Source organism: Heptranchias perlo, chromosome 9, assembly GCF_035084215.1.
Source record: "Heptranchias perlo isolate sHepPer1 chromosome 9, sHepPer1.hap1, whole genome shotgun sequence".
Taxonomy (NCBI): domain Eukaryota; kingdom Metazoa; phylum Chordata; class Chondrichthyes; order Hexanchiformes; family Hexanchidae; genus Heptranchias; species Heptranchias perlo.
Genome location: NC_090333.1, coordinates 70846447 through 70860998, shown reverse-complemented (window position 1 = coordinate 70860998; position 14552 = coordinate 70846447). Strand labels below are relative to the sequence as shown.

The window sequence follows — 14552 nt, the reverse complement described above, 5'->3', positions numbered from 1 at the left end:
AAGGCAGGTTTGATTGGCAGCTCAGCGAGCCAATCCTCGACACAACGAGTGGAAGGAGAGGTCAGAGGTCAGTTTAATCTGTTCACCTCTCTCTAGAAAAGCCTGGTTGGGGCAGTTTGATCCTGGAATAGAAAGAGTGAGATAACGAGGTTTCTCTATCTCAGGTTAGCGCCAATCAGTTCAGGGACTGGAGACTTGTAAAGTGACCTCAGCCCATAACAAAGAGCAAAGTTGCATAATCTTTTATTGTCAATGTACAAGGCGCAGTAGGATATAGGTAAATCTTCCCATGAAAAAGCTATTCTGTTCATTATGTATTTTATGTAAAATGTACAGTTTTTTTTAGTTTACGATTGAGCTTCATTTTGCTAGAGTTCCTTTTCAGTTCATTTTCCAAAAAGAAGAGAGAATGCGCGTGAACTCACGGTATCCAGGACACACAGTGAGGGGTCTTATTGTCATGGGCCCTGGGACATGCTATCATTTAACCAGACTTAGCGGAGTAAAGATCTTCTCCAGATCGTAGGAGACATGAGGTCTGCTTATGGCAGTGCCGGTGATGCTGAACCTGAGAACGTAGTGGAGGCCGTAAATTTGTAACAGTAAGTCACTAATTACCAGAGAAAACAGGCATTCTCCTGTTTTGTGTCAAAAGAGGAATTTTGTCCCCCTTGTTCCATTGTGCCGGGTCTTTCACGCCTCAGTGCTATGAAAATGCCTCTTTTCATGTTGCTGGTCAGGGCACGTGGGCAGCCTGGCCCCTTCCAGAGGAGTGATACAAAGACGTAGAAAGGCATAGAAGTTTACAACACGAAATAGACCATTCGGCCCAACCAGTCCGTGTTGACTTCTACCCTCCACGCGAGCAAATAGTTCTAATCACATTTACCCACCCTGTTCCCAATCCCTTCATCCCCGTTTCATTCATCCACCTATCCAGACTAATCTTCAATGTTGACATAGTTTCTGTCTCAACCAGTAATGGCGGCATCATTAAGTAAACACCTGCCATCACACTCATTGGCATCCTCCCCCCTCCATGTTAAAAAGGATACCAGTTTCTTAAACACTCTTAATTTCAAACAGCTTTTATTTTACATACTTATTTTAGGCTACCAAGCTGTCTCGTCAGTGCTGAGTGTCAGTGTGTATTGGTGCAGTACGGCCTGCAGGAGTCACTGCTGTGCTACAGCTCATAACCTGAAGAGCTGAGGACTGTGTGCACAGTCAGCAGGGAAATGTATTCCTAGTAAAAGAGGTTCTTAGTATGTTCACAATTAAGGAAGTTTCTGGTGTTTGTGTGTACGTGTGTATATGTGTGTTTGTACGTGTGTATATGTGTGTTTGTACGTGTGTATATGTGTGTTTGTACGTGTGTATGTGTGTGTTTGTGTGTGTGTTTTCTCCTCTCCTTCCCTTTTTCCCAATTGTTCTCAGGCACACATCATCGTAAGACACAGCCAGCCCAAAGCCTGTTCCTGATCCCTTGCCAATGCTGTTATGAAGCCAGATGCCAGGAAACACTTGACAGCAAGCTGCTTTTCCCCTCCTCCTCTATGGAGAAAACAATTGGCCTGAGCTCAGCGCTTGCCCATGGGGGAATCAGGAGCTCTGTGTACGAAAGGCCCTGGGCAGGATTCCGCGACTTACCACCTCACAGTGTAACACGTTGTCGCTGCGATGCTGCCATCCTTCCATTTTGCAAAATAAACTTCAGTGTTTAAACTGACTTGATGAATTGATGGCCACGCAATGGGCAAATGCTGGGATTCAACCACCTACCAGGGCCTGCATCGCCATCTGTCCACCAGAGTGAGTAAGACTGGAAGGAAGAAATTACAGACTCCGAATTAGCCCCATTGGCAATGAGCTTGTTACTTTATGGGGGAATTTAGAGACAGATCAACATTTGGCATGTCAATTGCCTTAGCAATATGTGCCCACAGGTATCAGCTGTAGACCTCTCACCATTGAATCAGGAGATTGTGGGTTCATGTCCCACTCCAGAGACTTGAGCACGTAATCTAGGCTGACAATCCGGTGCAGTTCTGAGGGAGTGCTGCACTGTCAGAGGTGCTGTCTTTCGGATGAGACGTTAAACCGAGGCCTCGTCTGCCCTCTCAGGTGGACGTAAAAGATCCCATGGCACTGTTTCGAAGAAGAGCAGGGGAGTTCTCCCTGGTGTCCTGGCCAACATTTATCCCTCAAGCAACATCACTTAAACAGATTATCTGGTCAATATCAAATTGCTGTTTGTGGGATCTTGCTGTCTGCAAATTAGCTGCCGCATTTCCCACATTACAGCGGTGACTGCACTTCCAAAGTATTTCATTGGCTGTAAAGCACTTTGTGACGTCCTGAGGTTGTGAAAGGCACTATATAAATGAAAGTCTTTCTTTCTGATGCAAACCATTCCATGGGCACTGGCATCCCAAACTCAAGAGGTCATGCTTTACGAGGAGCCTTGACACTGAGTGTCACTCGGTTATTCAACCATGTAGGGCATCACAGCTGAGCTTGATCCTGTTCTGAACCCGAAATCCCTGAGACATACTTACTTTTCTGCAAGTGAGGTCACTGGATGGTGATCAGAAGCAGGAACCCTGGCTGATATGTCCCACCGCCCTTTCCCTCTGCATTGGGGCCAATTGTAGTAAAAAGTAGCTACTCCATTTTGTTCACTCCTATATCCAGCAACCCAGCTTGAAGTTGGGGAAGAGAAAGAGGAAGGGAGAGGGCAAAGGTCAGCCTCACATTGGAACGTGATCTGTGTATGTGGGGCATGCAGTCACCATGTTTGCAGTGAAATGCCTCTCAAACAGAACCTTGCTGAATCAATCAATAAACTATGAAGGTAGCCTGAGATGGTTAAAAGATAAAGAAAACTGGAAATCCAAAATACAAACAAAAATTGTGGGGAAACAGCTTGCAAGTTGGTCAACAAAAAAAAGAAAGACAGACCAAAAGAAACATGGCAACCAATTTGCGCACAGCAAGCTCCCACAAACAGCAATGTGACAATGACCAGATAATCTGTTTTAGTGATGTTGCTTGAGGGATAAATATTGTCCAGGCCACCGGGGAGAACTCCCCTGCTCTTCTTCAAAATAGTGCCATGGGATATCGTTTACATCCACCTGAGAGGGCAGACGGGGCCTCGGTTTAACGTCTCATCTGAGCACGCCCTCAGTACTACACTGAAATGTCAGCCTAGATTTTGTGCTCCAGTCTCTGGAGTGGGACTTGAACCTAGAACTTTCTGACTCAGAGTCTTTCCACAAGTACTGGGTGAAGGGCCACTTTCGAAACGTGAACCTGGCTTTCTCTCCAATACCTTTTCCAGGATTTTCTGTTGCTGTTTGCTAAACAGTTAATGTTTCACCGCATGGAATATGCACAGGAGATTGTACGACTCTTGCACAATAGGAAGATGTTCCAAACTGTTGCATGAAAACAATGGTGTTTTTCTGGGTGACTGAACAGAGGCAAACGATGCGATCGGCGAGTGAAGTGACAAGCAGATGGGACGTTGTCTCTCTGAATGGATGATTAATGCCGTCGAGCTGATCGGTGGCACAGTGCAAGGAGCAGTGGGGCAGTGTACCGCATTTGGGTAAATGGACCTTGCCAGGGAGAATTTCATCAGAGCCTGAGGGACAGATGTGGGAAGAAGCTAAAGTCAAGTGTAATCCTGTCCCAGGCCTCATCCGCCCTTTCCGCTGTCTCCTGTGACAGACGCCGGGGATAATTGGATGGTGCTGATGACATTATCAAAGTGCCAAGCTTTCTTCAGAGCTAGTGGAGGGGAAAATTATTTGTGATCAAGTAGGAGGCCTCCATCTGCTCACGGTTAAACAGAGATCCACAGCCCTGCGTGTGTCTTTAAGAGGGGATAAACAGAACAGTAAATATCAGGCAGCAAGGTCACGGAGAATTAATGGCAGGGGCATGTTTGGGCACTGCCTCTTCCACTACTTGGAAGACCACCCAGTTTACTCTGCTTCCCATTGCTTCTTGTCCCTTCTCTCTTCCTTTTTTATGTTTTTCTCTGTATCTTTCTTTTTATCATCTCTTTCTTTTTCTCTTTTTTTTTCTATCTTTCTCTATCATTTTTTCTCATCTCTTTCTATCACTTTCTTTCTCCCCTCTCTAACTCTGTCTCTCTCAGCTTGCCTGCCTCACCCTTTTCTTTCTTTCCTTCCCTTCCTTTCTCCAGCTCACTTTTCCTCTTTCTGCCTTTCCTTCTCACTTTCCTTCTCTCACTCTCTCTTCCCTCCCTTCGGCATCTTTCCTCTCAGACGCATCTTCTGGTGGGTTTCTGTCCCCTGAGGCTGCAGCACCCCCTTCTTTACTTTACTATCATTGGACTTTTCATCTGCGAGTAACTCTTTGAAAACAGACCCTTATTTGAGTGTTTTCATTTTCTTCTCTTCCCCCAACCACCACATTGTGGGGGTAATTTTGACTTTGGCCGATAGTATAAAACAGGTGATATCAGATCGGCCACGTTATACATCTCTCCCGATTTTCAAAAATGTATTACGGCCGCGCTCGGCTGTTTTACACTATCACCTAAAGTCAAAATTACCCCCGAGTCCTTCAGGTTTTTTTTTGGGATGTGGGCGTTGCTAGCAAGGCCGGCATTTATTGCCCATCCCTAGTTGTCCTGGAAAGGTTTGATGCAACCAAGTGGCATGCTAGGCCATTCCAGAGGGCAGTTAAGAGTCAACTACGTTGGTGTGTGACTGGATTCATATATAGGCCAGACTGGGTAAGGACAGCAGGTTTCCTTCCCAAGGGACATTAGTGAACCAGTTGGAGTTTTACGATATCTGACTATCACTTTAACTGATGCCAACTTTTTATGTCCAGATTTTTTAAAAAATCTAAATTTAAATTCTCAACCTGTTATGGTGGGATTTGAATTCACTTTTTCTGGATTATTGGTCCAAGGTTTCTAGATTACTACTCTAGTAACATAACCACGCCACTACCGTACCCATCAGGTGGGATAGTATAACCCACAGGTATCGGTGGTGGTTGTTAATTAAGTGGAGCGAATGGGAATGGGAAAAACAGCAACAACTAGCATTTATATTGCTCCATTAACGTAGAAAAATGCTCCAAGGCGCTTCATAGAGGCATAATCAGAAATAAATTGACACTGAGCCAAAGGTATTGGGCGGGATGACGAAAAGCTTGGTCAGAGAGGTGGGTTTTAAGTAGAGTCTTAAAGGAGGAGAGGGAGCTGGAAAGATGAAGAGATTTAAGGAGTGAATTCCATAGATTCTGACCTGGGCAGCTGAAGTTCTGGCTACCAATGGTGGGACAAACGGCGGAGGGATGCACAAGAGGACAGACTCTGAGGCATAGAGAGTTTGAAGAGGGGTTGTTATCAGGCTAGAGGAGGTTATAGAGACAGGATGGGCAAGGCCATTGAGAGATTTCAAGACCAGGACAAGAATTTCCATCTCCCCACCATTGGCGGCCGTGCCTTAAGCTCTGGATATCCCACCCTAAACCTCTCTACCTCTCTCCCCTGGATCTTCAGGATTTGGCACATATTCCTTGATACGTGGAGCACTGTGGTAAGCTCAGAGTTCCCTCACTCTCTTCACCAAAACACGGTGTCGGAGGAGAGGTCCCCTGTCCCCTCACTGCAGTCATATGCAGTGGTGCAGTTTTGTCAGCCAGTGGTGATACTAATGCATTACTGCCAGTCGCCCAATGCCCACCCCCAGTGTGTAGGAGCAGGGCTTAAGGATGGGAGTGGCTAGCTAGCTGAGATCCAGGACTGCTCTTTTATCAAAACATTATTGCCCAACTCGAGTCTGATTGAAAATGGCAATGTGTCTCTATTTCTACCCCCCTGAACTTTCAGGTAAGATCTGGTGAAGCATCCTCCCTTTGTCCCTAACGCGTGTTGTGGTCCAATTAGCAGGGGACTTCCCCAGTGATGGCAACTCGGGGAATGGTATGTGCCACGGTATGCGGACCAGGAGATACTGGGGGACCTGAAGGAGGAGGCGAGATGTTGCTTTCCCCACAAGGGACGGTTTGAGATGAAATGATGAACGTGCTTTGTGCTGAAACTGGCTGCTTCCCGATCCACAGGAAAATGGCAACTCGCACTTTCTACACGTATTACCTGCGCCGGTTGCCGGGGGTGACGCGTGGGGCGTACAAGCTGATGGTACCGGATTCTACAGACGGGGCCACCATGCCACCATGGAGAGACTTCGACGGGTAAGATGTTTCTACTGATAGGATAAATGTGAAAGGCTGAGCGGGAAGGGTCACGGCTGTAGCCCTCTCAACCAACCATCCCCCACCCCCAAAACCTCAAACCAGCACCCTGGGAGCAGTTCTAGGACAGCAAGTTCCAGCAGTTGAGATTCTGATGTACTTTTCTGGGGGGTGGGGGTGGGGTGGAATAAAGCTGGACTTGCTATTGGAAGCTGAGTTGCAATGGCAGTGCTGTACTACCCCTTTCTGGCACTGGAGGGAGCCCATGACTCGTCCGCTCCCATCAGGTGGCTCTGACCAGGTTCAGTACCTGGCCAGCGGAAAGCACAGCAAAATCACGCCTGGGGTGAAAAGGCCAACTGACAAGTGGTAGGCCACGAGTGATGCCTAGAAGTGACCAGCTCACTGAGTGGGGGGAGGGAGGGGACTTTCATCCCATCTGTTTAAGCTGGGAATGGCACCTTTTGGCCAAGGCCAGAGCTGGACAGTGAATTGATCTTACTTTGCTGATACCGAAGATGTATTTAAAACCTCAACAATGAACGATGGCTCACATCATGCCGTACCAAACTAAATGGAATATGCACTTCTGTTTGAAAAATCAGGCTTCTTGATGACCGTTCTTTTTAGAAATTTCCAGAAACGCCACTCGGAAGACCAGACTGGTTCAAAACCGAGTTTGGGGGGGGGGCAGGGTGGTGTTTGGGGAACAGCCTCAACTGAGAGGTGAACGGATAGAGTTCTGACCCCTCGCATCTTTCAGCTTGACATAGATAAACTCATTCTCCATGTATCAGCCTTGGCCAGATACTCTGCGTACATTGTCTTGGAGGACAGATTGAGAGACTGGTTTCCAATTATTACCAAGGCTGAGAATACAAGTACCCATGTCAGGATTATTTCCAAATTGCAAGTGAGTTCTGCCTCCCCAGGCTGCCTGCCTATCTTTTCCGCAGAACCACCAACGATAGGACAGGAAACCAGTCTGACCTCTGACCCCCGACCCCCGGGACACTTAAGGGGACGTACCTGGTAGAGCATCAGCACAGTGCTGAGCAAGCATTTCACTTGCTTCAGGACACAACTAGTAGGCCCGCAAACTATATTACACTTTGAGATTGAGCCTAAAACTGACATGGATTCCTAGAAGTAACTAGCACTTAATTAAATAAAAATGCTGGATTTTTTACTTGACTGTGGTCAACGGCAACCTACAGCGAGCAGCTAACTCCCCCACTTTTGAGATAACCTGCCCCTAGTGGTGGACAGTGAGAACTGCAACAATATATGCAGAACTGCGGATCTTGATTTTCTCAGAAAAACTCGTTAACCCAGTCACCCAGAGGGAGATTTTCAGTCTTTCGACACAAGGACAATACAATTAAAAGGGGAGGAGAGTTATTCAGCAGTATCCCTGTCTCCGTGTTGAGGTATCTGTATTCCTGTCTCTGTGTTGAGATATTTCTGTCACTGTGTCGAGGTGTAGCTGTACCCTGACTTTGTGTTGAGTTGTAGCTTTATCCCTGTATCTCTGACTCAGTGTTGAGGTGAAGCTATATCCTTGAATGTTTGCCTTTGTTCCTGTTTACAGTTCCAAAGTGTACATGGCTGATCTGGAGTCCGCACTTTACTACTCCCTTAAGGTCGAGGTGGGAACGCATCAGGAGCTGTCGGGAGAGACCCTCACTGCTCTGAGTCACTTCATCACGGTGCTCGCAAAGGTTAGTTGGGCAGTGTGTATGGTCATGAGTCACACAGATCTTAACTACATCAAATTCAACAGTACTTCTGAACAAGGAAACAAAAAGGTCATGAAAACCACCAATTGCTGGTTTAAGGGACATCTTATAAACTGGCTTTAGCATGAATCTAATCTCGATTAAATAGTTCACATTGCTTCCTTCGCTCTGATTGTCATTTTTGTGAACGGATCCATTCCATTTTTTGTCTTGGGATGAAGAGTTCCTGATAGGGAGGAATTTGAATACCATTTTCTTCATAAATGGGATTTCAAAACCAATGGCACTTTTTAATTGAATTGTTTTCAGTAAATAAGGGTTACTCACTGTGTAACTGTGGAGTCGTTGTTTATTTGGCAGGGTAAGAGTTACTGTATAAGTGTGCAGTTTCTATTAATTCTGCAGCGTATGGGCTACTGAATGTCAATAATAGTTGGGAGTTTCTCAAAAAAGAAGGGCTAATATTATTGAATAAGACTGATTGAGCTCTATGCTGCGACTTTCACCTCAATAACAGACTTGATTGTGAACAATCTTTCCCCAAACTTGATGTCACGATAACACTGATACTTTTCACGCTATTTATATTGAATCTATATTACAAAGTGCTACAATACCATTATTTCTTGTTTGTCACATCACACTTCTTGTGTCACATTTTGACGTCACGCTTTTTGATCCACTGAAGTTTCACGTTCTTAAAACAACAATAAATCAAGAATGAGAAGCTAGCAAATGTGCAGATCAAAAGTAAGTAAACCGGCAACAAATCAAACATGAGCAGTAACCCAAACCTACCAATAAAGCAAAGCAGAACCTCAGCCAATGAAGTTGTTCAAAATACCTTTTCAGCGGAAAAAAACTGTCCACTATTTCCATTTCCTTCCCCTCCAGCTGCTGGTGATGAACTCAAAATAAGGTTTCTAACCTAATAAAAGCATCAAAAAAGTGACAAATTTCACAGTAAATGTACCTATAAAATTGTCTTTTGTGTCGCTGAGCACCTTCCCGGTTTGCTCAGTGCAAATGGAGATGTGGCTTTGCTCCTGCCGTAAAATGATTTCTACATTTTTGTCTTTCCCCAAATGATTTGAAAACAAGCTGAATCATAGATTCGTAGAAGAATGACGTTTAAAAGTGTTTTTGTTGAAGTAAAGTTGCAGATTTAAATGTTTGAATGCTTAATATTTACTCAAGCCTCTGTGCCAGCACCCGTTGTTTATAATCTCTGTAAGGTGTTTTGGGGGTGTTCTCACCCTATTGATTGGTGCCGATATCGGGTCCCCGGTCTAGCCCAGGAACACCTATACCTCACGGATCGGGGTCCGGGAAAAACGGGACTTACGCACCCGGTGAAGGATCACGTAGCCGAATAGCACAAAGAACACACAAACTCAGTGTTTGATTTTTGAATTGGAAGGTTGGTTTTATTGTACCGCCAACGCGAAGAAAATGACGATTAAAATGGTCCTACACAGTACATTGGGTTACACACACACTACAGTACACTACCCTACTAAACTAAGAGGTTGGTGGGGACCCTGGAGACACCTATCACTCACACACACACACACACACACACACACACACGGTCGAGTCTCACCAATCCTTGCGCGCTTGCAGGTCTGGCTGACCTGTTCTCTCACGTAGGGTCCGTTGGTTTCGCTGGCAGCCGCTCTCCTCTCTGGAGAGCTTGGGTGGCGGAGGAATCAGCCCAAAAGTCAGGGCTGAGTCGCACGAGTGAGGAATCCAAGAGAGAAAAGAGGGAAAAGGGGGTTTTGGGCTTCCACTTTTTTACCCCTCTCTCACAATAGTTTTTAACGTTAACAAGGTTACTTCCTTGTTCGTTTAAAAGTTCTTTCAAAGCCTCTTAAAAGTCCTTGATGGGTTTCGATGGCCCCTCATCTTGCTGCAGTTGCCTCTCTCGGTGGGCTATTGTTCTTCGAATTAATGCTGATTGTTGATCACCAGCTATACAGGGCTCCTTTTGTATCCAACGTCCTAGGTGTTGATCAGTTTTGCTTTAAAACAAAGACATGTCCCCACCATGTCTGGAGATGTGATTCACTTGGGTGGTGGCTGTTTAATTCCAGGTTATAGTCCAACAGTTTTATTTGAAAATCGCAAGCTTTCGGAGCTTACCTCCTTCGTCAGGTGAGTGAGTGAAGGGTTCTAATATATGCTGTGCGATTTTAGAACCCTTCACTCACTCACCTGACGAAGGAGGTAAGCTCCGAAAGCTTGCGATTTTCAAATAAAACTGTTGGACTATAACCTGGTGTTGTAAGATTCCTTACATTTGTCCACCCCAGTCCATCACCGGCATCTCCACATCATGGCTGTTCAATTCAACCTTGTTTTTTTTTCCCACGTTCCACTGTGTTTTGTTGGTTCGTTTGGTGACCTTTCAACTGCACCTTCCATCTTAGAATTTTGGTCAGTGGCCAAATTTTACAGACTCAGGGAAAAGGTGGAATTTGCTGAATTGTACATCTCTGTGCCCTTGCAGTATTGTGGAGAGATCTGGCACTGTGCCAGATAACTGCTTTTTTGTTGGTCTAAAAGCTTTGTAGAAATGTGAAGCATGAACTTTAGGACTTTAGCTGAGGAAAATTCTAAACATTTTTAGTGACAACAAAACTGGCCACTGAGAGCTTATTTTTTTTTGTAAGCCCCGACCCTTTCCAAAATCATTGAAAAATTGCTGACCGAATAAAGACAAGAAACCATTTTTGGAGCTTGAAGCCTTTTTTTTTGTATGAAGGTATGAAAAGAGAATAAAGCATTTACATTTGCACATTTTATGAGGTAACTTTTGTTTGTTTATCCAGTTTTATGTTTGTTAAAGCAATCATGTGTTTGTTCCAGAGGCAGGACCTGCCTTTTTGGTGAGAACTTGAAAACAATCATTGTTCTTTCTACACCCGCAAGGATAAAGGAATTTGCATTTAAAAAGCACCTTTCACACCCTCAGGATGCCCCAAAGCAGTTGGAAGAAAATCAACTACTTTTTAAGTGAATTCATTGTCGCTTTGCAGGCAAACCTGCAGTGGTTAAAGGAAACATTAATAATTTTCCAGAATTCTATCAAATATTTTCACTGAACAGGCAGTCCACTTCCTTATAAAATAGCATATCCACCCCATCCAATGAGCAATGCCACGGGAGGTCTACTGAGACGATTTCTTTTTTGACTTGTGGTGCAGTAATTAAGAAAGCGGTTTGTTGATAAGATCTTCCACCTGTTGAAAGATTGAGTAAAATGGGCCTATAGTCTCTGGAGTTTAGAAGAATGAGAGGTGATCTCATTGTAACATGTAAGATTCTGAGGGGGCTTGAAAGGGTAGATGCTGAGAGATTGTTTCCCCTGGCTAGAGAGTCTAGAACTAGAGGACATAGTCTCAGGATAAGGGGTCGGCCATTTAAGACTGAGATGAGGAGAAATTTCTTCACTCGGGGCTGTGAATCTTTAGAATTTTCTACCCCAGGGCGCTGTGGATGCTCAGTCGTTGAGTATTTTCAAGGCTGAGATAGATAGATTTTTGGACTCTAGGGGAATCAATGGATATGGGGATCGGGTGGGAAAGTGGAGTTGAGGTCAAAGATCTGCCATGATCTGATTGAATGGCGGAGCAGGCTCGAGGGGCCGTATGGCCTACTCCTGCTCCTATTTCTTATGTTCTTATGTTCCATGGGTGATCACTCCTGGAACTGGGACTGTTAAATCATAGCTTTCCATCCTGCTTTTGCCCCCATCCCCCTACATTTTCAATGCCGATGAACTGAGGGGTATTGTCATAATCCACTTCGATAGCAGCGACCTGAGGCAGCCAGTGATTTCAATACGTGGGACCTCCTCTTCACATGGTCACACTTCCGGGTGTGACACACCTCGATCCGGGACTGCCGCTGATCCCCGCCCCCCCCACCACAGGGTGGTTCAGATGGGAGTGGGAGGCCGTGAGAAGGTTGATACCTGACTAACCTCCGTCCCCACCATTTCACACTCACTTTCTTTACCGCTGTTTCGTACTCACTTCCTTTACCACAAGGGTGGCGAACTCCTCTGCATTCCTCCTCACCGTTCAATATAATTTGGTAATGCTGGACATGCTCTGTAGCAATAGCATTGGTGACGAAGTTTCAGTAATGAAAACAGGTAGCTCTATAAACATACAAGACAGTGTCTGAGTGGCAGTAATTGATTCTCGGGGAGTGGCATTGGAGGGGAACGATGACTAGTAAACCGGGCCTGAACCCCTCAATTCATTTCCTACCCTGTGATCCACTCCCACCCAACCCGTCTCCTCTCTTCGTAGAATCATAGACTCTTACAGCACAGAAGGAGGCCATTGAGCCCATGGTGAACTTGGGGTCGAGAGTCAATACAAATATACAAATGACACGTTGCCTGATTTTGCACAGGCTTCAGCAGACCAGCTACAACGCACAGAGTCGGCCTCACTATGAGGCGGTTTTGGATTTGCGTCAACAGCGAATTCTGCAGTATAACTCTGGAGTGAGGCAGGCACAGGCTGAGTTCTGGGTTCGTGGCGTGAGGCCAGCTTCCAGAATCCCATCCTGGTGTCTGGGACACCAGCCTTTGGTGGGAGACAGCAGTTAATCGGAGCTTCCAGCTGCAGACACTGTCCCGTTGGGTCCCCCTTTTTTGTGGTTGAAGTTCAGTGGCAGCAATACCCAGAGGAGCTGGCTCTGGGATGACCCGGAGGTCAGATTCGAAGCTGACCCACGTAAATGACCCTTGCAGCTGGGCAGCTCTCTGTACTGGCAGGGGCTGTTGGGACCCCAGCAGCTCTGAAAATGTCCCCACACCCCCAACACCCCCCCCCCCCCCTCCTCCAGCTGGGCTGTCAAACGGAGCCATTTATTGAGGCTTGACCTCCCGACCCCCACCTTGACGACCGGCGAGCGGTCACGGAATTGACGCCTTGACCTTTTCAGCCGATGTTTGCAGGGTCGTTTGTCACACACAAAGGACGTTGGCTGAGATGAATGGGTTTTTGTCTGCTGGCAAAGTGAACGTTTAAAAACAAGGGAATAACATCCAGAAGGAAAAGAAAAGAGGAATCCTGCTCTTCAGGGAGGTCAGTCTGATCTCAGTAACAAATCCTACCAGCCCGGAGATGAAAGCTCTTCGATTCGACATTGAATAGAAGAGAAAGAGGCGTATTTTTCACTTCACACTTTAAAAGTTAATATTTTGGATTGTCTTGTCACAAAAAAGGGAGTGTTTAAAGAAGTTTTTAAAAAAAATACAGAAACTACAAATTGCCGATGGCCCATTTAAAACAGAATTTGCCACCTAAATGCAAAGAACTGAATACCTTGCAGGCACCACTTCTCACACCTCTAGCCTCCGACACTTTCTTGCTAGCATCAATCTTTCCTTGCAAGCTGTCTGGTCTTTCGCTATTTCATCAACAACTTTTTTTTTATTCGTTCATGGGATGTGGGCGTCGCTGGCGAGGCCAGCATTTATTGCCCATCCCTAATTTCCCTTGAGAAGGTGGTGGTGAGCCGCCTTCTTGAACCGCTGCAGTCCGTGTGGTGAAGGTTCTCCCACAGTGCTGTTAGGAAGGGAGTTCCAGGGTTTTGACCCAGCGACGATGAAGGAACGGTGATATATTTCCAAGTCGGGATGGTGTGTGACTTGGAGGGGAACGTGCAGTTGGTGTTGTTCCCATGTACCTGCTGGTCTTGTCCTTCTAGATGGTAGAGGTCGCGGGTTTGGGAGGTGCTGTCGAAGAAGCCTTGGCAAGTTGCTGCAGTGCATCCTGTGGATGGTACACACTGCAGCCACAGTGAAGGGAGTGAATGTTTAGGATGGTGGATGGGTGCCAATCAAGTGGGCTGCTTTGTCCTGGATGGTGTCGAGCTTCTTGAGTGTTGTTGGAGCTTGTACTTTGTAGATGGTGGAAAGGCTTTGGGGAGTCAGGAGGTGAGTCACTCGCCGCAGAATACCCAGCCTCTGACTTGCTCTTGTAGCCACAGTATTTATATGGCTGGTCCAGTTAAGCTTCTGGTCAATGGTGACCCCCAGGATGTTGATGGTGGGGGATTCGGCGATGCTATTGCCGTTGAATGTCAAGGGGAGATGGTTAGACTCTCTCTTGTTGGAGATGGTCATTGCCTGGCACTTGTCTGGCGCGAATGTTACTTGCCACTTATGAGCCCAAGCCTGGATGTTGTCCAGGTCTTGCTGCATGCGGGCACGGACTGCTTCTTTATTTGAGGGGTTGCGAATGGAACTGAACACTGTGCAATCATCAGCGAACATCCCCATTTCTGACCTTATGGAGGGAAGGTCATTGATGAAGCAGCTGAAGATGTTTGGGCCTAGGACACTGCCCTGAGGAACTCCTGCATCAACGCCCTGGGGCTGAGATGATTGGCCTCCAAAAACCACTACCACCTTCCTTTGTGCTAGGTATGACTCCAGCCACTGGAGAGTTTTCCCCCTGATTCCCATTGACTTCAATTTTACTAGGGCTCCTTGGTGCCACACTCGGTCAAATGCTGCCTTGATGTCAAGGGCAGTCACTCTCA

General features: G+C 46.2%; 1 protein-coding gene across 1 annotated transcript in view; it reads left to right on the top strand.

Annotated features, from left to right (window-relative positions):
- qsox1 (quiescin Q6 sulfhydryl oxidase 1) overlaps positions 1 to 14552 on the top strand; it is a 119693-nt gene that overhangs the window by 63314 nt on the left and 41827 nt on the right. Inside the window, exons 7-8 of the mRNA XM_067990735.1 lie at positions 6115 to 6246; positions 7838 to 7967. Coding sequence (XP_067846836.1) covers positions 6115 to 6246; positions 7838 to 7967 — 262 coding nt within the window. The remainder of the gene's footprint in view (positions 1 to 6114; positions 6247 to 7837; positions 7968 to 14552) is intronic.